Source organism: Trachemys scripta, chromosome 9 (genome assembly GCF_013100865.1).
Source record: "Trachemys scripta elegans isolate TJP31775 chromosome 9, CAS_Tse_1.0, whole genome shotgun sequence".
In the NCBI taxonomy this organism is placed as follows: Eukaryota; Metazoa; Chordata; order Testudines; family Emydidae; genus Trachemys; species Trachemys scripta.
In genome coordinates, this window is record NC_048306.1 from 79307202 (window position 1) to 79333259 (window position 26058).

Consider the following 26058-nt stretch of genomic DNA (forward strand, 5'->3'; position numbering starts at 1 on the left):
TTGAATCTCACTGAAAAAAACTCCATTCTAATGGTTATAGCTGGTTGCTGTGTCCTGCGTAATATATTTGAAGCAAATGGGGAAAAGTTGCTGCTGGGGTGGAGTGGGAATGGCTGTCTGAGATTGAACAGCCAGACACAAGTGCTATTAGAAGAGCTCAACTTGGAGCTCAGGGAGACTTTGAAAGAGCATTTTGACAGTGAGCGACAGTACTGCATCGTTGTGGTCTGTGCTCTACCTGACCCTGTTGTTTTGGGGCCAGTTAGGAACTTGGTGCTTGATGTACATCTATGAATATAATACTGTCAATGCATCTATTAATTTTGTATGCTTGCTGTACATTTATGATTACTACACTCTTTGTTCACTGATCCTATGAGTTGTCACATTGTACAATAACAAGCGGGTGTTTTCACAACTGCTAAGCACTCTGCAGCATATGTTGTAAACTACTAAAGATGAATTATTTTCCAAATAATAGAATTTTATTCATAATAAAACCAGTGCAAAGAAAAAGCACTGTAATTTAAAAGCAAATACATTAAAAATTTAATAAATTAATGAAACAGAAATTTACAAGGAGAAAGAACATTTTACCTACTCATACTGTAATTGTGGCTTTCCCAGGTCAGTGTATGTGAAGCTGTGGTTGTCCTTAATGTCCCCTGTGATGTGGCAGGGGAAGGGATGCGGCCCCTGATGCCATGTGGAATGTTGGGTGGGATGTAGGGAGATGCTATGCTGGAGTTCTCTATGGATTGCCAAGGGAGGCGAGTCCATGATTGTAGAATCTGCAGGTCCACAAGTATCTGCGGCATCTATATTTGCTGCCGGAGAAGCCCCCTTATGCCCTGGTGCATCTCCCTCTCCTTTTTCTGCTGGGACTCCTGGGGCTCTCTCCTGTCTCCTCTTTCCCTCTCCAGGCTGTCTGCAGTGTTCACCCTCCAGACCCATTTCTCACGGTCTGATGCAGCACTGGCTTGCACAGTGTCATTGAACATGTCACCCCCAGTCTTCTTCTTTCTCTTTCCTCCCTCCTTCCCCCCGGCTCAGGCATTCCGCAGTGTAGAGGGGTACCACCCCAGGCTGCAATGGAAGCAGCTGCAGATAAAACACAGAGGTACCACTGATGGTATAGACCCAATGGAAAGCAAAAGTTAAGATTCAGAACTCTCTTCCCTTGCTCCCCTAAAGCATAAACAAGACATGCTTATTGACACTTCTGCTTCAGAGTGCTCGTGCACAGCGCCACTCACAGAACCAGCCACGGTGAGTGTTCCAGCTGGGGTAATGATAAGGGAATTGCTCAGTTGCATGAAATGGCACTGAATCCTGGCACTGTTTTCCACAGGCGGTGGTGATTTTAGCTGATCTCTCACTCCGGAGGGTAACAAAAGAACAGAGAGCACAGCTGCTGCTCACATTCCAAAGCCATCCGGACCCATGTGTTGTTAGCCCATTTATTGCAATGATGTCACCTGAAGTTATCGCTGACTGGCATGGGAAAGTGTCCTACCACAGAGGAAGAAATTTGGTTGCCATCCCTAAAAACCTGAGGGATAGGATTGCAGAGTAATGAAAGGCTCATTGTGATCTCTCAGGAGGATTCCAGGGACAATTCTGTGCACATAAACAAAATGCTCTACATGACCTCCCCTGCCTAACTCTACAGAGGCATGAAAAGTAGATAACTCCACCTCTCATTGTACTGCTACCTTTTCTAATATGAGTAAATTAATGAAAAGTCAGCTGTGTCCTGTTGAGTTGGGAGAGATGGGGTACCATCAGTACATACATCATTGTAATGTGAAATACCATTACACAATTACCTGAGGTTCCTTCTCCTGCATCAGGCTCACCCATGCTTGACTGTCAGGACTGACTAGACTGCAGTAAAGTTTCAAACAGGTCCTGGTTCACAGCATAGCGGGACCTCCCAGTCATATGTCTCCTATCCTCCTCCTCTTACTCCTCCACCTCATCCTCACTGCTCATGCCAGGGGCCTGTGACTTGGGCTTCTCAGAGATATCCATGGTGGTCTGTGGGGTGGTGGTGGGGCCTATGCCAAGTCTGGCATGCAGCTCTTTGTAAAAAGCGGCAGGTCTTCAGCTTGCCACTGGATTAACTGTTCACTTCCTTGGCTTTTGCTATGCTTGTTGCAGTTCCTTTGCTTTCATGCGGCCCTGCTGCTGGTCCTAGTCGTACCCCTTCTCCCCCCCCCCCCCCCGCCGTGCACTCTGCTCATAGATGTCCACATTTCTACAGCTAGTCTGTAGCCATGCCTGCACAGCTGCTTCTCTCCACAGGCCCAGAAGATCCAATAGCTCCTGTCTGCTCCAAGCCAGAGCCCAGAGCGCATTTGGAGCATGTGGTCAGCTGGACAGCTGCACAGAACAATGGAGACCTGTTATGTGTGCTTGCCAGGCTGGAGAATCAGAAAAGGAATTTCAAAAATTCACAGGGCTTTAAAGGAGAGGGAGGAACTTTCTGTGTCCGTGACCTTCTAAGCAGTGGAGTTCACAACTGTGACCAGAGCGGTCAGTTGGGCATTGTAGGGCAGCTGCTGGAGACTGTTAGGGTCGACATAAGTAACACAGTGTCTGCACTTATACTGTGTCAACCTCACTACATCAACCATGGCTCAGTGCTGCTCAGGGAGGTGATGTTACTGTGTCACTGTAACAGGGAACCTATATCGGTGGCAGACAAATTAAGTGTAGACACATGCACAACGAGGTCTATGCAAGGCCGCTTACAGCAACCTAACTTTGTAGTGTAGACCGGTCCTAATAGATGAACCAGGAGAAAATGAAGCACGTTTTCTGGAGCACTTTGCAAATGGCTCGTATCTGTTGAATAATTAAGACATGGGTGTTCACACTGTTTCAAATGTTTAATTGTAACAACTGTTTTAAAACAAAACATAAAATAGACATTTAATACATTAGCAGATTATTTTACAGAATCATCATTAAAGAAAACATATTTATTATAGACCAGTAAGACAGTACTTTACAATTAGGTCAAGTTGAGGGCTGCATCTAGATTGCATTTTAATCCCTCCTAAATACAATCAGATGTTAACACACCATCAGTAAATATTCTTCCTACACACAATACTAATCTCTCTTGGGGAGGGGTGGAGGAGGTGGTGAAAACCAACCAATCAACAAAGAAGACTCCAAGGCAATGATGGATTAATCCTTTTTGATGCCCTCGGGGAAAAATGTTGCCCCCCTAGCCCACTCCCCCATAGGTATGTTGCCTCAATCGGGGTGCTACCTAGGGTATCGGTGCTGAATTTAGCAAATAAACAAAACTTTAAAATATATCCAGGAACACGTAAATCAGATGGCATCCAGTGGGCAATAGCAAAACATACCAACAAGTCAAAGCAAAAGGAAAGTGGAGCCACTTTAAGAGGACTCCATCTGTGTATTGCTTTTCAATCTTGGCTACTAGATTTCACCCTTCATTTCCTGTTGTCCTGGGCTTGGGGTAATGTGGCCCATAGATTAATATATCGCTGCTCTGAGGAAAGCACTTGCTTAAACTTAGTTGGGATTTTTTTCCTGCGCTGAACACGGCTGTGAGAAAAGTTGCCACCTCATTTTTGAGCCAAGCTTTCCAGTTTTAAAGAGTGCCAAGTCTTCTTGCTGGGCCAAAAGACTTGTATCTAGCAAGATGTTTACAATCCTTTGATCTGGTGCTTTAGACTGGAATTCAACTGAGAAGGGCTTATCAGATCAAGCTTTGCTCCTACACTGCCTTCTACCTGCTTTCTGTAGAAGACAGCAGAAAGCAGTAACTTCAGAAATAGCAGGGGGCCTATTTACGATATGTTGAAAAAATATAGTTAAATATCTTTTTATGGAATAGATCTTAGAATAGATTTTTCTTAATGATATAGTTTCTAATTAAATCTGAAATGCAGAAGCAGCTATAGTGTTACCACCCTCAATTTCAGTGTAGAAGGGTGGCACATGAAACCACAACTCCTAGCACAGCATGATCCATCTCCATCTTAGCAACCTCCAGTCTTTGGGCCTCATTCTCCTCAGATTTACACCAGCGTAACCCCAGTGATTTCGATGGAATTGAGAGGGGAACCAGGTAATTTGTGTTCACACCTCCATATTGAGGATCAACTGCAAAGAAAAATAAAGTCAGCCTGTGTTTTGTTTTGCTTCTTTGTGGTCTCTAAAGAAGGTCTGAAAGGGTTTCTGCTTATTTCTCCCCATCCTTTAGAAATTCAGGCCTTTTCTAGACTTCTCTCCTGGAAAACGTGGGATCATTATAGCTCTACAAGGGATTAGGGCATCACATATACCATGAAAATGAAAGCCGATTGAGAAGGAATGTGATTTTTGTTTAAAACTCTTAATTTTGTTCATCCCTATTTAACTCAAATGCCTGACAAATAGTTGGAAGAAAAGGGCTTGATGTATCATTTTGCTACAGTCCTTTTGCTAGACTGATACAAAAGGGTCAAAGAACAAGTGTAATCCCTCCCTTCTGGCTCTACCAGCTCGGCAACAGGCTCCTTCCTCCCATAGCCCTGGGGGTATTCTCAGGCAGGCTGTGGAAGAGAGAGATAACAGATCCCTTGAAGGAGGATGTGTGGCTGGGACAGACCTGCACCTCAGCCATAGTGTGACCCGCAATGGCATGTAGAGGCCATTGCAATAAAGTTAGGGTCACTCTCAGAGTTGTACCTTGGGTTGCACCATCCCTGGCAGCCTCTGAAGAGGTGGAGTGCACCTCACCTATACTTCCTATGCTAGTGCTTGCATGAGGATGACTCTGGCCTTGATAATCTTTAAAGATGAAAGCAGCTGCATTTTATGCAAATTAAGCATGATGGTGTTGTTCCTGGCATGTTGCCAACATGACCCTTGTTTGGATCAAGTATGGACACCCTGTAAGGTTGGAAAGCTTCTTTTCTTACATGGGAAGAGAAGGTGGGGGCAGGAAGCGGGTTCCTTGATTCCACGGGATAAGTAAACTGAACATTGATACACATGTACAAAGGAATGTTGAGCAATTAGAACTTTGTTGAAATACATGTTACCATATTTACAGAATGTGCATGCTTACATTTCAGCTACCCAGATTCAAAGTTGATATTATAATGGTTAGTTACTTATGTGGTACATAGGAATTGTGTACATAACAGTGGAAACTTAAAGCACTTAAGCCTCTTTTATCCTGTATTTAACCAAATCCTGTATTCATCTTCTGGCTTTAGCTATTTTTTTCTGATAAATACTTCAGGCACAAGACATCAGTCATAGCAGAATTGTGACAGAAGGCCAAAATAAGTTAATCTTTCCCTGGATGGGAATGGTTTGATCATTCAGTTTTCACAGGTTTCCATGGGTAGATTGCCCAGTGCCAACAAGCAACCAAAGCAGCTTCTAAGCTTCTATTCAGAAAAGATTTTAGAAATTATAGTAACAAAAAACAAAAACTAAAACACAACCACCACCAGTGTTGCAATTCTCTAATCAATATTATAAAAGCAATTAACTATTTGATGTTTTCCCATCCATACATTTTTAAAAACCCTCTTATTGGTATAGTCCAATGGTTCTCAACCTAATTACCATTGTGGGCCATGTATGCAGCTCCTCGTTATGTGGGCCGCATCCACACAATGCACCTGTATGGCCCTGAGGATGTCACATGTGCCGCAGCTGTGTGTTGATTTGGCTGCAAGCGGCCCATGGATCGCATGTTGAGAACCACTGGTATAGCCAAACAAAATAAAATTACATGTTACAGAAGAGAAAAGTCATTGTGTTTGATAGATCAATTGAATCAGAGGAGGAGTGTCAGTCAAATCAGATTTACTACTCTAAGTGTCTTTTAATTGCTTTTGCCATCTTCTTCCCTTTTTCTGTATGCTTTATTTAACAATTGTATTTCTTCCTGATAACCATCTCTCTCCATATGCTGCTTTTTACTATTCCGCCTATGAGCTTCTACAGTATCTGGAATTGATATGTTAATATCGCTGTCAGGATTGTTTGATGGTATAAAGAGAGAGTAGGAAGCAGTTTCTCCTAAATCGCATGAAACAAACCTGTTTTCTTTCCGTGAATAACGCAAGGACGGGGATCTGACCTGGGTAGAGGACTGGCTGATATTACTGATGATTGATACAGTATCCATGGCCTCTTCATTGTCGCAAATTTCAAGAACTTCTAAATGAATTTTAACATTTGTGTCTGCAAATGTAGTAGGAGAATCCTCAGGGTTTGGCTCATGACCAACACTCTTTGATCGATATACTTCAATTTTCTTTGATGTGGGTGTTATTTTTTGCCCTTCAGTGCTTACCTCGTAGGTAGATAAAGAGAGTGTTTTTCCCGTGGGTGCATGGAGAGATACAGTCCCTTGAAATGCACATAAAGGAATAGCTAAGGCCCCACCTGAACGCTGGAAAGAAACAGAATTGCCATTATTTAATGTTCATTTCTGAAGTCAGAATCCATTATAAACAAGCCAATTATGCCTAGTTTATTAGCTTGCTTTCATTACTGTACATTTTCTCTAGGAACATTAGAAGCCTGGTATTTAAATCAACAGTATGATTTTTTTTAAAAGGGTTTAAAGCAGCTATTGTTTTCAGTGAGCAAGGCTCTTTATGATGCATTTTAATATAAAAGGCAAGGTTATTATAATAAGAGTGACTATGACTCAGTTATAGGCATGGACACAAAGGGACTTCATTATAAGATTTCTATAGGATTTAAATGTAATCAAAGCCTGGTCCACATGGGGATCAGGACTGTGCTATGAACATATTTAAGCACAGTTGGCGGGACGGGAAGGAGAGGGAATGGTGAGAAGGGTGCTAGATAAACTATGCCAACTGGCACTCTATAGCACAGTTTTATTACAGAACTAACTTGGTTACATAGAAATGGTGTTACAACCCTGCTAGCAACTACCATGCTTCAACGTGGTTGTACAGTAGCAAGCACTGTTCTGCTCCCAGAGCAAGTCAGGATTTTAAAGGGTTGCAATCCCCTCCGCAACAGAGGAACAGTCACGATGTTAAAACCATTGGAAAGTGAATTCCATTGCAGTCCTGAACTACTTTGTGTAATGCTGCAGCTAGGAATTCTTAGCATTTGCATTTGAGTTTATACGGAGAAAAGTCTCTCCAAAAGTTACATTCCTCCCAAAACACATGTTAGTAAAGGTACAGGCATTACAAAGAGAGTCATTGAAAGAATCTGCGTGAAAAGGACCAGAAGAAATTGAGCACTTCTATATGGACTGTAGTAGCATAACCCCCTGCGGTTAGTCTGTATATGTTGTGTCCCCCTCAGTGCCTGATCCACAGAGGAGGATTATCGATTACAGCCCCTTGCTACAGAGCTTGGGTCTTTAGCTCAAACTGTGAAGACTGAGGCTAGGTCTACACTACCCACCTGAATCGGCGGGTAGAAATCGACCTCTCGGGGATCGATTTATCGCGTCCCATCGGGACGCGACAATCGATCCCCGAATCGACGCTCTTACTCCACCAGCGGAGGTGGGAGTAAGCGCCGTCGACAGGAAGCTGCAGAGGTCGATTTTGCCGCCGTCCTCACAGCAGGGTAAGTCGGCTGCGATACGTCGAATTCAGCTACGCTATTCACGTAGCTGAATTTGCGTATCTTAAATCGACTCCCCCCTGTAGTGTAGATGTAGCCTCAGTCTTTTAACTCTGGAGGTCTCCAGTTCAATCCCTGGCATTGGCTATGCTGGCAGCTGTTACAATAGTAATTGCAGTCCTTGCAAAACTACAAATGGCTGAGCTACCTGGCACACAGGGATTGGAGAGTTGCCCCAGCAGGGCTTCTCTATCTCCTGCTCCCCAGCAGATCTGCTACAGTTTGGGCCTTGGTCCCTAGAGGGGCAGTGGTCCGCATCTCTAATTAGCCTTATTCCAAGGCAGGAGGAGCTTTGCCCAAGGCAGACGAATACTTGCCAATTTTGCAGTGGGCCACCCTGGGAGGAGATGCCAGAATAGTTAAGAGGAGGGATGCAGGGCAGAGGAGAAAATCACGGTGACTCTGGAAAGCTGCAGAGCCCAAATCCACATCCCCAGACACTTAGTACATCTACATTGGAGCGGGAAGGTATAATTTCCAGCCCAAGCAGATGTACCTGCATCAGCTTTGATTGAGCTAGCACCCTAAAAACAGAAGTATAACCCTGGTGGCTTGAGCAGTGGGAGGAACTAGTCACCTTGAGTATGTACCTCAGGTCCAGGATGGGATCGTACTCGGGGAGGCTAGTCCCTCTCGCTACAATGGCTACGCCTTCTATTTTTAGCATGCTAGCTCAGTCAGAACCAGTACAGGTATTTCTACTTGTGCTGGAAATTACACCTTCCAGTTGCATTGCAGACAGACCTTAAGTGTCTGCCACCTCTGCAGGTAAGGCCTCAGTTAGCTCTTTGAGAGTCACCCAGATTTCCCCCCCTGCTCATGTTATGGGTCCAACATAGCTGGCTATGGGAACAGCTGCTGTTAGGGTACCAGACAGCAAGTGTGAAAACTCGGGACCGGGGGTTGGAGGTAATAGGTGCCTATATAAGAAAAAGCCCCAAATATCGGGACTGTCCCTATAAAATTGGGACATCTGGTCCCCCTAGCTGCTGTATACAGGGCTGAAGGTTCAAGAAGCAACCACCAGCCCCAGTTACTCTTCTCTGGACCCCTTCCCCATCTGCTGCTCCAACGCAGTAGTCTTAGCTTTCTGGTAAACTGGGGAATGAAGTAACCAGAGGAGGAAGGGAGAGGAGAAGAATCAGCCAAAAGGGGTCTGGCAATAAACAGAAAGAAAAAGGATGACAAGGAGGGAAAAATCCACAGAAAACCAGGATTGGAGAGAAAAAATGGACAAAAAAATGGACAGAAAAGGAGAGACATCAGCAAATTTGTGAAGACATGGTACAAGTTTATAAGGCAGGCAGAGTGGGAGCAGCACCTATTTGCCCTCTAACCCTTCCCAAGGGAGGGCTTTAAAAAGGGGCAGGATGGAAAGTATCTAAGGTCAGCAAAATTTCCCCCTGATTTGTGATGAAGCCACATACAACTGGCAGACATGAATATTGGATAAATCCTACACTGTGGAGAGCTCAGAGTAGAACCCTAGTTCCTCAGTTCCAAAAAACACAGGCCTTCACTGCTTGAGTCAAAGGGACACTCTCTCAGCTAATGCTAGTAGAGGGGCCATATTCTCTCTAATGGCTAACTAACTACTAGACGGGAACCAGGTAAAATAACTGGAAGCAGGGATGTGTATTGGGATTACTTGGGAACTGAAAGAGGATTCCTCCATTTTGACTGGCCCTGATTTTCATCTCCTTTCACAGTCAAGCTGAGCAAATCTTTAGTATCAAAGCAGTTTAGCCCACTGATATGAAAGGTAAATTTGCTCTTGAGAGGGCAAGGAAAGCAATTATTTGCGGGTTATTAAGGAAAAGATCTTGTGATGGAACCTGGTAGAATAAGTCAGGAGTTTTACTGGGCTGCCAGGCTGCTAATCAAGTTGTATGAATCCTTAACACAGATACAAAAAGGCTGCACTTGCAAAGAAAAATGGGATTCTATTGTGCAAGAGACTCTTATTAGACTCAGGCCTATTCCGGTGCTTGGATAAAGCAACTAGCCTGAAAAGAAGTTGATTTGCCCTGCCAGAAATCGGCCTGCCCTGCTGGAAGGAAATAAAAACAACATTTGCCTTCTTTACAGATTTGTCAGAGAAAGAATTTGTCAAGAATCGTCCCAGTTTACATTAACGCAGCTGATGTTCTGTGTCTGGGTCCAACTTTTAGTTCTGTGTATAAATGTGTGAAAGCCCGATTCAATTCACAGGGTAAAAGGGAATTCATACGGAGGGACGGAATGGTGTGCCTTGCAGCACTGGAGGATAGTGGGCCAGAGAGTGAAGTAGTTCAGAAATTCATTTCCAAATAAGTGATAAGACCTAGGACTCAATTCTCAGCCCTGGCTCTAGCTGCTTTCTTTGTGCTGTGCAGGCGCCTAGTCTGCACCATTTGAAGTTCTCTATTCAAGGGTCCATTAGTGTCTGCATTTCTGGCAGCTAATCTGGTTCAGGGTCTGGAGTACTTCCTAAAAAACACACTCAGGTTGTGAAGGACATCTGGAGTGTATGAAAAAACAAGATCAATAAGGACTGAACATTCTAGCACCTATTAATTGCAAGGTTAGATTCTTGTTTAAGATATTACAGATTTGTAAAATTGGATGTCTAAAAGACAGAGTATATCCGAGGCCATCCGGGTGAATTCTTTCTTGAACAGAATGAGTAGTTGCCGCTGCCATAGTTCTCACTGCTCTTTCTGCATAGTTTATTTTTAAGTAAGAGATCAACATCTATCGTAAGTAGCCAAATGTTCATGCCAAATTTATACTTTTCCCGGTGTTCAGTGAACTATATAATTTCAATAGTTACATCATAATTTAGCTGTGTATTAATGGCCAATAAATATGATTAATCTTCGGAGCCATTATAACTGTAGCAGACACAGAATTTAAAGCATAAACTCACAAATTGCCACTTAAATGGCCAGTAATCTATCCCCTGCATGCCTTAACAGAGGAAATGGTAATTAAACAAACATGTTAAAAAATGCAAAATATTATGACAAAAACCCAAATCAGCCTAATACTAAATAAAGTTAATAGGCCTTATATTGTCCCATGGTGTTTGCTAAAAGAGATGGGGAGAAAATGATTCTCCCGTCCCAGGAACATTTTTGAGATTTCAAACTCTTTTCCCTTTCCCAAATTGGGTTGAAATATTGAAATCTCAAAAAATATTGTGAAGTGAAAAAAAACTTTAAAATAAATTGGGTTTTGGTCAATTGAAAATATTTCATTTTGATAATTTTGAAATGTTTAATTTTGATGTTGACTTTAATTCACTCTCTAATTCACTCAAATTTCAAAATGAAAAGCCATTGTGAACCGAAATCCAGAGTTTATTTTGAAATGTTGAAGTGGGATGTTTTGACAGTTTCAAAACTTTTTTCACAATTTTTTCAAAACTGACTCTTTCTCATGAAGTTTCAGTTTTGACAAATTGTCATTTTTTTCAACAGAACATAGAAAAATCCTCAACCAGCTCTGGTTACTAACTGCATCCCAGAGCATTCTGGGCTCTCTCTCCCCCTCTATATATACATATAAAAGCAACACCTGTTATTGCACTAGGAGATGAAATGAGAGCCAGGACAGAGATTTGGGTATTGATATTCCATGTTCATACTGGCTGAGCACATTAAAGAGTAGTGCTTCTGCACTCTACACTAGTGAAACTCAGTCAGCAAGTGTAGCTTTAATTAGAATGTATTACTGTAGTCTTGCCTGGAAGTGACAGGGCCATGAAGGAGAACTGAGTGGTCCCCTGGACTGGTTGCAGCCTCCTGACTAGCCAGAGATGATGAAAGCTCTCTAAGCAACTGACCTTCTTTGAACACTTGGGGAATCTAGTACCCTATTAACCTACTGAGTTAGCACAAGGCCATTAGTCCCAGCGTGGATAAAAATCAATTATTTAAAATTTTTTTTTTTTTAAAGATTGGATTTTTTTAATTTAAATCAGATTTTGATAAAATGCTTTGAGGAAAAAAAACTATCTAAATACAGTTTTAATTAAGATATATTATAGCTCAAAGATATCTCACCATGGAATAGGGATTCTAATTCTATAGTATGAGACAATATAGTCATGTAACGTTTAAGAAAAGTTTTGTAAATGAGTTCCAACAGTTCATGGATTAGGGACCCAATCTTATGGAGTTCTAGGGGTTTCTGTATAGATTATTTAGGTTAATCTTTCTATCTACCCAATGGGACTCAGTGTTCAGTCTAGAAGATACCATTAGAGATGCTTAGTTTTGCAGTTCTCAAACTGTGGATTTGTGTCTCCAGAGATAACATACTTGTTAACAGCAAAAATGTTTTAATTAAATAATTAACAAATCATATATAGAGGTGAGAAATAAGAGACCTCAACCCTATTGTCCCTCTGCAAATTTGTGTACACAGAGTCAATCCCTTACCTCTCTCTAAAAGTGCAAAATTTCAAAAAATTTAATGAATAGAAGATTGTTGGTGGCGGAATAGATCTGGGCAAGGAGAAGTCTGGAGAGAAATGTGAGAAGGGAGTGAAACTGTTTGAGCAGCATATTCCAGAAGTCTTGAGGTCTTTCTGAGTGTAGCCTTCATTGATTTGAGACCTACCATAGCATTCTCTCAGTAGAAGGGAAAACCTATAATGGCAGCAGGCCGTAAAAGACACCCAGTTTGGGAATATTTTAATGAAGTTCCTCTACCTGTGGGTAAGACAGGCATGCGTGCAAAATGCAAACAGTGCAACAAAGAAATGCAAGGCCTGGTTGCCGACATGAAACAACATCATGAGAAGTGTTCCTTCTCAGGAGGAAGCTGCACTGACAATGATGAAAGGAACATGTCTGAACATGCAGGATCTTCAGGTTGGCAGGGCCAGTGCTACCATTTAGGCAAACTAGGCGGTTGCCTAGGGTGCCAAGATTTGGGGGCGCCAAAAAGCGGTGCCCTCAATTTTTTTACAGCGTTCCCACGCCCCTTCACCGAGTGCGCGGTTGCCGCTCCACTTCTCCCGCCTCCCAGGCTTGCAGGGCCAATCAGCTGTTTGGTGCCGCAAGCCTGGGAGGGGAGGAGAATTAGAGCGGGGACGGTGTGCTCGGGGAGGAGGCGGAGCAGAGGTGAGCTGGGGTGGGGAGCTGCCGCAGGGCTGGGGGGGGTGGGCATAAGGTAGAAGTTTCGCCTAGGGCGCGAAACTTCCTTGCACCGGGCCTGCAGGTTGGTAAACTTTTTTATTTCATACTTCTTTCTTAAGGACTGCCTATCTTCCTTCTGGACAATTTTTCAATTCTCATGTTTGAGCAAAAAATATAGTTGTTACTTTATGGTACTATCATTTTAGATGCACTAGTGATAAAAAATAAATAGCTGAAATAGATAAATTTTCCTTTTACAACTTCATCTTTAAAGTAGTACTGAGTGTCAGTGAATGCAATGAGTAATACTAAATGAGCAGTATGGTAATAATAATTAAATAACCGCATTGACTTATTTTGTTTAGGAGAATCCATTCTCAACATACTGGATTCTGAAGATTATCCACCTTCAAGATCACCATCATTTTCTATAGTTTCAGAGTTATCTGCCAATGATAGTGTTTCAGTCACATCATGTATGTCACATAGTCACAGTATATCACCTGTAGCAAAAAGAAAAAAAAATCTCCACCATCCAGAAACAACCACTGATAAGTTTGTGATAAGAACCAGCAGATTACAAAAAGAGGTCATTAATGAAAAAAATTGCTCAGTTTGTTTATGCAACAAACTCTCCTTTCCATATGATTGAGAACCCACACTTCATTAACATGGTTCAATCATTAAGACCAGGTTACAGTCCACCCAACAGAACAGATGTCACAGGCAAATTGCTGGATAAAGTGTATGAAAGAGAAATTGAGCAGTGTGCAAAAGATCTAGAGGGTGAAATTGTTAAGCTGAGTCTTGATGGGTTGAGCAGTGTCCACAATGATCCTATTGTATGTGCTTGTGTGACAATAGAAGAAGGGAATATCTTCCTTACAGAAACAATTGATACATCAGGAAATGCACACACAGCAGAATACTTACAAGAAGTAGCAGTAAAAGCTATAACAAACTGGGGGAGAGGGGGAATTCAAATGTCTAGTACGCAGCTTGGTCACAGACAATGCTGCAAATGCATCCAAGATGAGAAGAAATTTAGAAGAGAGTGCCAAGCTAGTAACATACGGTTGCAGTGCTCATTTGATGCACCTCCTAGCCAAAGATGTCAGTGTTCCAGAAATAAAGGCTAATGTTGTTGAAATTGCAAAATACTTCCATAACAACCACTTTGCAGCAGCTGCTCTGAAAAAAAGTGAGAGGAACCAAGCTAACTCTCCCACAAGACGTGCGATGGAATTCAGTAGTGGACTGTTTTGAGGACTATATCAAGAACTGGCCTAATCTGATGACAGTTTGTGAACAAAATCATGAAAAAATAGATGGCACTGTCACAGCCAAGGTTCTCAATATTGGGCTTAAGAGAAATGTTGTACATATGCTGAGTACCATAAAGCCTATGTCTGTAGCCTTGAACAAAATGCAGAGAAATAGTTTTATTGCTGATGCTGTTGAAATTTGGAAGGAACTGAGTGAGATCTTAAAAAGAGAAATATGCAATGACAGTTAAATTACAAGCATTAAAAAAAGGAATGGGACAAGCACCATCTCCAGCTCATTTTCTTGCAAATATTCTCAATCTCGGTACCAGGGTCAAACCTTAACAGCTGAAGAAGAGGAATTGACTATGACATGGATATCTAGAATCATAGAATCATAGATTATTAGGGTTGGAAGGGACCTCAGGAGGTCATCTAGTCCAACCCCCTGCTCAAAGCAGGACCAATCCACAACTAAATCATCCCAGCCAGGGCTTTGTCAAGCCTGACCTTAAAAACCTCTAAGGAAGGAGATTCCACCACCTCCCTAGGTAACCCATTCCAGTGCTTCACCACCCTACTAGTGAAAAAGTTTTCCTAATATCCAACCTAAACCTCCCCCACTGCAACTTGAGACCATTACTTCTTGTTCTGTCATCTGCTACCACTCCCTCCATAATGCCAGCTATAATAAACTTCAGAGCTAAAGGTGAATCATTCAAGAAATATGTTTGCTGATGATGTTTTAAAAAAGTCACACCAGTTAACTGGTGGAAGTTACTTAAAAGCACTTGGATTCAGAGACTGTTGAAGTGATAATCTCACTTTTAACAGTAGTAGCTTCTTCTGCTGGTGTAGAAAGAATATTTTCTTCCTTTAGACTAATTCATTCCAAATTGAGAAATCATTTGGGACCTGAAAAAGCAGGAAAGCTTGTTTTTCTTTTCCAGATTATGAACAAACTGAAAAATGCAGGTGAAGACGACTAAGTTAGCTGCAGAAGCCAATATTTTAAGTTTCTCATGTTGACCTGGCTGACATAGTCAATTTAATTTTTTTTTAATATTTCATTTAACTATTTTAGTAAAACAATTTTAACAAAAACAAACCTGATTTTAAAAAATTTGAATGTTTAACTAAATTCAGAAATTCATTCATTATGCTTGTTTTGTTAAAATATTCTATGTTTGCTGTTGAAGAAAAAAATCCAGAATACATAACATTGTTGTTTTAGTTAAATAAAACAATTTAAATGTCTGTCTGGTGATGTTCTCCTCCTAATACACAATGGCAAGAAAATCCTCCAAATATAAATGATTAACCTGTTGAATTGGAGATATTTCACCTCCCAATGACTTCATAAATATCTGCTTCAATTATCTTTGGTAAATGAAATAACCAATCATTCATTTTCTGATATAGCTGTAAAACTAATCTGAAAAGTTTTCAAAATAAATCACTTAAAATGTATAGTGTGTACCTTCTAAATGTGAAACCTAGATCTATCTCTGAGTTGTGAAGAATATGTATTAAGGATTTAGCAACCAACAAGAATGCACTTTTATGTAGAAATCCATGATTAAATTGAGTCTTTCTGACTAGTGATTTAAATCAATTTGATTTAAATCAAATCCACCGTGATTAGTTCTCTATTAAGGTCTCAGTAATGCAAACAAGATCTGACACTCATTCATGTAGACTTGTTAGTAACTGAAAATGAACTGAACAATGTGAGCCAAAGATTAAAGTCTATTGTGGATTCACATCTCTTACCTAGGCTGGTTTGCTTGTGTTGCAAATTTCATGCATGAAAGATATAGCTTAAGTAGGAACTGTATCTCACATATTATATTTAATATAAGGGAGAATAGATTTGGAACAGGAAGAACTTTGTTAATTCTGCAAGAGAGAAGACCAGATACAGGTCTTGTCTACACCCATGTAAACTTGGAGTAACTCCATTGACTTCTGTGGAGTTACTTTGGATGTAAACTGGTATGAATAAGAGCAAAGTGTGACCTTAGAGTCTATTAACCTTGATTATCTTTAAAAAATAAGGTATTGTTTGCCTACAAGTATGTAACATTAAATAGTGTGTCCTGTCATTGTATGTCTACATAGTGGTGGAGTTTCAGAGCTGGCTGTTCATTTTATTTATCTAAAGATGTCCATTATGGGTCTACTATTTCTACTTCAGCACCTCTAAGTAATCCAATATTAAGTTTAGCATTTGGAGTATGACTTCTGTCCCAAAACAAGCCTGATTCTGGTACATTCTGTGAGGCAGAATTTTGCCTTCTATTTCTTTGTAAACCTAATTTTATGTTTTGATTATAAATCTTTTAATGCAATTTTAATTTAAAAACATTAAAAGCAGGAAGTTGTCTGAGTAATTCAGTGATGGACTCCCATTTATTCTAGTCAGGTTCATGTACCACCCTCACTGTGTTATCTAAGTGAAACAATGGTATCTGCAGTTGTAGCAGGGATATGATTCTTTCTTAATACAATTAAATTAGAAAGCGATCCGCTGTTCTCTTTTTGAATAATCTACAACGGCACTCTTTACAAGCCCAAAATGTTTTTGGAGGAAGACTCCATCTCTTTGTCTCTTTCAACATTCCTTCCTTCCTGTGCCTTACATTGCAATAGTACACTTAAGAAAAAGTATGATTTCTAAAATAAATGTAAAATTCAGACTCCTCCCACACAGTATATACTTCATCTCCTCTTTTAAAAGCATAATTATAAAGGTTCTTTAACTAAGGAACAGGAAGCCTACTGATAGTCTGATTCTCTTGATCATCTTCAGAGAGCCAGAATTTTGAAGATGTCTTGACTTAATGCATCATCCATTTGAATGCAGCAGGGAATTATGCATTTGCATAGCGGCGAACAGCTATTAGAAATAAAAAAAGCTCCCTTTTTCTAGTGAAAATGCTTTTTAGTATCCATGATATATGGGCAGTCTCGCTGCATATTAGATTCACACATTAAAGTAGCATAATCTGCTAGAGTAAGATTTAGAATATTGCTTACAAATTCTTTAAGTCTAACATTGTGTTGGTTCTACCATGAGTTGTTATAGTTTCATGGAGGCAGGCCACAGAAGTCTGATCTGCATGTGTTCTTAACCACATTACCAGCTGCCATTACCAGTCTTTTTTTATTGTAACTCTTCAGGCCAAATGGACACTTGAATTCATTTTAGAAGACCTAGTCCTGTGTGGTAATGAGTAGCTCTTTCAAGAGCTTCTTATCACCTTCAACTCCCACTGTAACTGATGGGAGCAAAGGATGCTCAGGCCTTTGAGGATCAGACACATACAGCGTAGTGTCTCACGAGAGCTGTAGAATGGGGCCTAGGATCTGGTCCTTGCTTCACAAAGAACAATTTAACTAGCAGTATGTACAGTGCACCTTACATCAGTCCAGTTTGTTTTCCACTAAAATGTAAATGCTTCAATCTGTAAAAAATTGTTAATATTTTAAAGGATGTTTAAATATATTATTTCTGCATCTGTGATGCCATGCCAGAAACATGCGATTTAGTAAAAAGTAAAGATTTGGGGCCCAATTCCATGTGCACAAGTTGCACTAACTTCCCTAGGAGTTCCTTGCACACAGTGTGTATGCGGAATCCAGAGCTTTATTTTCTATTTTTACTGTGTGAACAGTGTGCATTTCCATCACGTCTCACCACAGGACTTTTCATCTGTATGAATTCCTGTCTGGATAGCTGTAGGCAAGCTTGTCTGTTGGAATCTAGGACATCGTTTTCACTGGAGGACTACATATACCAGTACATTCATTTTTTAACAAGAAGAAACAAAAAGTTACAGTGGAATAAATAACAGATGTATTCATACCTCACATACATCATTCATACCTCCGTGGCAGTCATTCCGAGCAAAGGAATCTCTGCAGAATCACTGCAGCAAATCTTTTTTCTTAATGTAAGTCTCACACTGTAGCCTATTATGTTTGTGAAGAATTGAAAATATTCCTCCCTGTATGAGGCAGGTATGACCCTCCCCCAACTCACACATACAGAGTGAGCTAGATTCTCCCTCCTCTTCTGGCTACTTTGTGCTGCTTAGGCTGAATCTGAGCCTCGCTCGCCAGCTAAGAATTCGCCCATGTTGTGGAGCTCTCAGCTGGTGCAGAGAGGCATAGCCAGCTCCTACACCCACCTGGCCAAGGAGCCATGGCAGAGGGAGTGAAAAAGGGGGGCAACTGTGGTCTACCAATATAGTCAACTGGCACATGGCCAAGCTGTTGGTGTAAGTTAGAGCTGCTGTAACACCAATAGTCTAGGACTGCTTCAGATTCACCATAAGAAATACAGAAGCATAGCTCGCTCTCTGATGGCTTCCTCTTGCTCCTGTGCTGAGCAGATCACAGTGCAGGAAAGAGTCCAGGGCCGTGTCTTATCCATAAGATTTCATATCCAAAGGAAGCCAAGATAGAAAGAATGCTGGTTGTGTGCAGCGTATAGCTTGTTTGCAGTGAAGCGAAAGTAAAATGGCAAGTTCTGCTGCCTGACGCATGAGTAACATCACTGAAAGCAATGGCACTACTCACAAGAGAAAGGGCTGCAATATAAACCCCAGAGTCTCAAATTGTTTGAATGCATCCAGACGCGTAAACTGCAATTCTTGTTATAATCAAGCTCTATTTATGGAGCCTACTCCGATAGTCTCTCTGCTGTCTGAACTCACTAGAAATGTTGCCTGAGTAGAAACTGATGGATCTGATCCATAATAAAGGCGTTCTGTGGGGAAAAAAAAGTTTTAGAATCTTCTTCTGCATTTCCCTTTGCAAACTGGCAAAAAACTACTCGATCCAGTTTTGCAAGAAATGTTGGTTATGCACCCATGAAAGAGTAATAAAGTGATTGTAACTTGCAAATACATAGTTAAGGGAAGTCGTAACATCCCCACCTGCTGAAATAGGGCTTGTTCCTGCAAAGTGTCAAAAGGTACCATATGCCTTTAACTCCCATTGATTTCAATAGGTGTTGCTGAGCAACCTCACAGTGAAGCAATTAATGTGTTCCTCAGCTAGATCTCACTATAATCAATTATGTATTTTGCATCTTGTGGGAATTATACTTCATGTGCAAAATATTTTTGTTTAGAAATGTGGGTTGGGAGGAGATGAAGTATTTATTTCGCTAGAGGGAGCCTAGAAAATGAGGCAAAAAGCATTGTTGGAGGATGATTTATTAGTATACCTTAATTTCACCAGGGAAACTTTTCTATGCATATTTGACATTTTGTATGAACACAACTGACCTCATTCTATTCACACACGAGGAACCTGAACTCAGTGGATATGAGTCTCCATTGCCTTGTACCCTGTGCAGTCATTGAAGCACATGCTTAACTCCTACTAAGAAGCATTTTAGGAAAGATTTGTTAGCAGGAACGACATAGTGGCAAAGGAAAAAATACAGCTCCATTCTCTGAATGTCCTTACTGATTATTAATACACTCTATCCAGAGAATAATGTCAGATCTGCTCCAAGAGTATGTCTTCAGCCAGACAATACTTGTGTTAGCATCTGCCTTGTGTTAAAAGCAGAGAAAAAGTGCTCTGCAACAAAACAGAGGTTGAACGATAGTAATATCCGACACAGTGAAATAGTGAGACAAAAATGACTGCAGCTATATTAGAGTTACCATATGTCCGGATTTCCCCGGACATGTCCGGCTTTTTGGTGCTCAAATCCCCGTCCGGGGGGAATTTCCAAAGAGCCGGACATGTCCGGGGAAATAGGGAGGCATAAGCCAGGGTCCACCCAGCACGATCCGCCGGGTCCACAGTGCAGCCCAGCTGCCCCAGCTACAATGCTCAGGCGGGGAACGGGGGGGGGCTCGGGCTTCCCTCGTGGGCGGGGACCCCCCGGCCACTGGGGGACCCTTCCTGTGGCCCCGTTGCTCCGCGCAGCTTGGAACCTGGCGCCGGGGGAGCTGTTTCTGGTGGGGACAGACAGGCCGGGGAACGTGGTCGGCGGCAGGAAGGGAAACTGCGGCCGGGGCTGCAGGGACCCATGCTGCCGAGCGTCTGAAGCCCCCAGCAGGCGGAGGCTGCTGGGTGAGCGGGGGAGCAGGGCAGACGGGGGCATAGAGGCTGAAGGGACAGGGGGGTGCAGGGGCTGCAGGGTGAGTGGGGAGCAGGGAAGCACTTAGCAACCCCCAACCAAGATCAGAGCGGGAGGGAGGAGGGGGAATGCAGGGTGCTCAGAGGAGGGGGCAGAGTTGGGGCAGGGGCTTTGGGGAAGGGGCGGGGTTGGGGCGGGACTGGGCAGAGTTGGGGTGGGGCCGGGGTGGGGAAGGGGCGGAGTTGGGGCAGGGCCAGGCCCCCGTGGAGTGTCCTCTTTTTTCAGTGTTGAAATATGGTAACCCTAAGCTATATTGCCAGCCCCAAGCATTCCAAAAATCATGAATTATTCCCTCCCCCCAAATCATGATGTTTGCATAAGAATCTGAGATTAAGAAAAATACATTCTGGATTCTTTAGGTTCATGTTTTCAAGCTTTTTCTCGACAACCATAAGGACTAGAAACTGCAATTTCTTTAAAAACAGAAGAAGACATTAAAAATATTAAAGGCAAAAATTATTCAGCATTAAGAATGAAATTGTTTTATCCTCATTATGTACTGTGCATCTATGGTCTGTATTCATCATCCTCATTCTGAGGACCTTTGCACATCTACGCACAATAGGAGGGGATAAGGCCTGGCTACCATAAATATTTATTCACACAACTGCAAACACTGGGGAACCAGGGACATTGCTTCACACTGGATCAGAGATCACATCACAGTTTGTCAGTACAGTGTTTCTGATTTCTGCAGAAAGCAGGAGCACTGCAAGTATGAAGATTGTCAACCTGGAGAGGTGGGAGTGCTCTGTACCATAGCTGTGCTTACTTATCAGCGTGAGTGTGAATACCTGTTTCTGACTAGAGAATCATGCAATGAGACTAGGACGATACTAAACAGGGACTCTTTAGAAGAGGCTTCATCAGGTTCCATGTAGAACTAGACTAAGATCTCAGTCACACAAATGTAAATCTACAGTAACTCCACCAACTTTAGCTAAATTAGAATGGTTTCTCATCAACACTTTATCACATTACAAACCAACATTCTCCTCTGGAGAAGGCCACATATGAGCCATTTCTTGTGATCTACCCTGTTCTTTGATATCTTAGGGCTGGTCTACATGGGGAGAGGGGGAATCGATCCAAGATACGCAACTTCAGCTATGCGAATAGCGTAGCTGAAGTCGAAGTATCTTGGATCGAATTAACTGAGGTCCAGACGGCGCGGGATCAACGGCCGCGGCTCCCCCGTCAACTGCGCTACTGCCGCTCACTCTGGTGGAGTTCCGGAGTCGACGGTGAGCGCGTTCGGGGATCGAAATATCGCGTCTTAACGAGACACGATATATCGATCCCAGATAAATCGATTGCTACCCGCCAATACGGCGGGTAGTGAAGACGTACCCCTAGTCTCATATCTAAATAGCCTCTGGGGTTTATTTCCTATAAGACCACTTCCTCTCCCTCTTCAAAGCCACACAAACAGAGTAAAGTTTGTAGCTAGCCTGCAGACAGCGACAGTCAAAATAACATAAGAAGATTTTCACCTATGACCAGCATTAAGTAACTTGGGAATAGCAAGATGCTAGAAAACAGCCTTGTAGAGAGCCTTTATTCCTCAAAACAAAAAATAAAGCCAGACTTGGAAGCATACTTGTTAGGAACACTTCTTTGGTGTTCCTTCTCCTCCTTCAAGAAAAGATCTGAGGCATGCTACAAGAAACTCAACATCTTTTAACTGTGGAAGTAAATTGGGCTTAATTGAATTTAATGCCACTTTAATTCCGAATAAGAACAACCACACAGACACTTAATGCAATTTAAGTAATCCACTTTAAATTCACACCCTTAATTTATTCGGATTAGTTTTCTGAGTAACCCTGTGTAGACAAGTCCATAGAAGCAGTAACCTTGTGAGAAATAGAGCTCGGCTTGGCCTGTCATCCTAAATTGCTTCCTCACTTTCAACAGCTGTTGTTGATTTGTACCTCCTTGTATACAGTTGTTTCCTAGCTCTGCTGGTTAACCCTTGCTTTGTTGGTCTGGAGCGCCAGGGCTTTCTGACCCTGTCACCCTTGCCCCTCTTGGGACCTAGACAGGTACTATCCCAGGGGTCGGCAACCTTTCAGAAGTGGTGTGCCGAGTCTTCACTTATTCACTTTAACTTAAGGTTTTGTGTGCTGGTAATACATTTTAACGTTTTTTAAAAGGTCTCTCTCTATAAGTCTATATTATATAACTAAACTATTGTTGTATGTAAAGTAAACAAGGTTTTCAAAATGTTTAAGAAGCTTAATTTAAAATTAAATTAAAATGCTGATCTTATGCCGCCGGCCCACTCAGCCCTCTGCCGGCCTGGGGTTCCATTCACCTAGTTCGGCAGCAGGCTGCGCGGGGCCTGAGGGACCCCGGCTGGCAAAGGGCCAGCAGCTGGGACCCCAGAATGGGGGTGCAGGTGGGAATGTGGGGGGTGGGTGCAGGAGCTCCCTTTTGGTGCTCAGAGTGGGGGTGGGGATGTGGGGGGGTGCAAGAGTCAGGGCATGGGGTGTGTGGGGGGGCTGGGTGTGGGGTGTGTGTGCAGGAGTCAGAATGGGGGCTGGAGGTGTGTGAGGTAGTGCAGGGATCAGGGCAGAGGGCTGGATGTATGTGCGGGGATGCAGGGGTCAGGGCAGAGGGCTGGGTGTGTGTGTGGGGGTGCAGGGGTTAGGGCAGGGACCCCAGACCGGGGGTGCAGGTGAGAATGGGGGGGGGTGCAGGAGCTCCCGTTTGGTGCTCAGGGAGGGGGTGGGGATGTGTGGGGGGGTGCAAGAGTCAGGGCATGGGGTGTGGGGGGGCTGGGTATGTGTGGGGGGTGCAGGAGTCAGAACGGGGGCTGGAGGTGTGTGAGGGGGTGCAGGGGTCAGGGAAGAGGGCTGGGTGCATGTGTGTGGGGGGTTCAGGGGTCAGGACAGAGGGCTGGGGTGCTCCGCTCATGGGGGTGCTCACAGCAGGGAGCTGGAGGGGATATGCTCGTTCCCACCCCTTTCCCCAGGGCCCCATCCCCACCTCTTTTCTGCTTCCTCCCCAGAGCAGCAAGCACGCTGCGGCTCGGCTCTGCTCCCCCTCCCCCTTGCAAGGGCGATCAGCTGATCGGCAGCAGGGAGGGGGAGGGGAAGGGAGAGGGGCAGGAATGCACCATGCTGGGGGAAGAAGCAGCGGAGGGGGGAGTTGGCTGCTGGCATGACCAAGCTTCTGCCTCCTGCCCCTGCAGGAGAAATCGGTGGGTGGGGGGCTGGGACCCCGGCAGGCAGCAGTGTGCCATCAAAAATCGGCTCAGGTGCCATCTTTGGCACGCGTGCCGCAGGTTGCTAACCCCTGTACTATACCCTGTCAGAGGGCTAAAAAGAGGTTTGCAACAAAAAGCTAGTTATAAACAAACACAGAAAGTGAAATCCTTGCCCCTTGAAGTCCATAGCAAAACCCAAAGAGTATACTCCTTAATAATAGAAGCTCTGTAGTGCTTTTCCTTGCTAGATGTCAGAATACTTTATAAAGGAGATCAGACTTATCCCCATTTTACAGATGGAAAAATGGAGGCACACAAAGGCGAAGCGACACACTCAAGGTCACCCAGCAGCAAAGCCAGCAATAGAACCCTGATCCCCTAGGCCAGTGCCCTGTCTGCTTCCCCTAGTGGCAAAATAACATTAAAACTGAATAAACCTCTAAGACAGGGGTGGGCAAACTTTTTGGCCTGAGGGCTGCATCAGGTTTCCGAAGTTGTACGGAGGGCCGGTAAGGGGAGGCTGTGCCTCCCCAAACAGCCAGGCGTAGTGTGGCCCCCGCCCCCTATCCAACCCCCCCTGCTTCTCGCCCCTTGATGGCCCCCCGGGACTCCTGCCCCCATCTAATCCTCCCTGTTCCCTGACGGCCCCCCCGGAACCCCTGCCCCATCCATAACCCCCCCCATTCCCTGTCCCCTGACTACCCCCGGAAACCCCACCCCTGACTGTCCCCCTGCCGCCCCATCTAACCCCCTCCTTCCTGACTGCTCCCATGGGACCCCTACCCCCATTCAACCCTCCTGTTCCCTGCCCTGACCCCTATCCACACCCCCGTCTCCTGACCACCACCCCCGAACTCCCCTGCCCTCTATCCACCCTACCCCCTTACCGTGCTGCCTGGAGCACCAGTGGCTGGCAGCGCTACAGCCACGCCGCCTGTCTGGAGCCAGCCACGCCACCACACAGCACAGAGACCGGGTCAGGCCGGGCTCTGCAGCTACGCTACCCCAGGAGCTCGCAGCCCCGCCGCCCAGAGCATTGCACCGGAGGTGCAGTGAGCTGAGGCTGCGGGGAAGGGGGAACAGCGGGGGAGGGGCCAGGGGCTAGCCTCCTGGGCCAGGAGCTAGGCAGGAGGGTCCCACGGGCCGGATGTGGCCCGTGGGCCACAGTTCGCCCACCTCTGCTCGAAGGGGGTGGTGCGCCTAATAACTTTAAAGGAATGCAGACTATAGCTGAACTATATTTTTAGAATGTTTCCACTGATGCCTTCATTGTTGCTTTTCATGGACAATGTTTTTTCTGTTTACTTTAAAACAGACAGTCTTCAAATCCCCTAAAATAAAAATTAACTGCAGTAACATTTATTACTGCAGTAATTTGGCCTTTGGAAGGCTGACTGCAGTAAATTTAGAGGCTGGTAGTTAAAGGAAGAGATGAGGTCACCCCAAGTGACTTGGAAACCAATAATTGGGTAGGACAATGGCAATCTGTCCAGATCTGTACTTGGAAGCAAATTCATATAAAAAGGACAACAGATACTGTTCAAAATAAGTGCCTTGCACGGTGACAGGTTTCAGAGTGGTAGCCGTGTTAGTCTGTATCAGCAAAAACCAGTAGGAGAATACTTCAGTCTCTCTGGTCACTCAACAACAGACCTAAAAGTGGCAATTCTTCAACAAAAAACTTCAAAAACAGACTCCAACGTGAAGCTGCAGAACTGGAATTAATTTGCAAACTGGATACCCTCAGATTAGGCCTGAATAAAGACTGGGAGTGGTTGGGTCATTACAAAACCTAAACCTAATTTCCCCAATACTAATTTCTCCCTGCTGTTACTCACACCTTCTTGTCAACTGTCTGTAATGGGCCACTCTCTTACCACTTCAATAGTTATTTTTCCTCCCTTGGTATCCTGTTATTAACTGATTTATCTTAATAGACTGACCTCAGACTTGATAAAGCACTCCCCATCCTTTCTTGTATTTATACCTGCTCCTGTATTTTTCACTCCATGCATCTGATGAAGTGGGTTCTTGCCCACGAAAGCTTATGCCCAAATACATTGGTTAGTCTCTAAGGTGCCACAAGGACTCCTTGTTGTTTTTGTTCAAAATAAGAGCTATACAAATGTAAGTTTGTGCTTTTTGTAGTCTGTTGTCTGCAAGAGAAGGGAATGAGCTCAGCAGCCAGTGCTCTTTAATAGTCAGCAATTAGATAGCGCTACGTGGGGGTATTTAGCCAGGCCCTGCGTTGGGGAAGCATACCTGGGAAGTGCAAAATACATTTCAGAGCCTTTGTCTCTCTCCTAACCCTGACATTATCTGGATTCCTGCCTGCTCCCTCGTAGAAACCAGAATAAGACAAAGGGTACTGTAATGCAGTGGCTCTCAACCATGGTATGTGTACCCCTGGGGGTATGCAAAGGTCTTCCCAGGGGGTCCATCAACTCATCTAGATATTTGCCTTGTTTTACAACAGGCTACATAAAAAGCACTAGCGAAGTCAGTACAAACTAAAATTTCATACAGACAATGACTTGTTCATACTGCTCTAGATACTATACTCTGAAATGGAAATACACTATTTCTATTCCAGTTGATTTATTTTATAATTATATGGTAAAA

General features: G+C 43.5%; 1 protein-coding gene across 1 annotated transcript in view; it reads right to left on the reverse strand.

Moving 5' to 3' along the window:
- Positions 1-2879: 2879 nt before the first annotated feature.
- The window catches only part of GPR149 (G protein-coupled receptor 149), a 47903-nt gene continuing 24724 nt past the window's right edge, over positions 2880-26058 (reverse strand). The window contains exon 4 of the mRNA XM_034782467.1: positions 2880-6442. Coding sequence (XP_034638358.1) covers positions 5870-6442 — 573 coding nt within the window. The 3' untranslated portion in view covers positions 2880-5869. The remainder of the gene's footprint in view (positions 6443-26058) is intronic.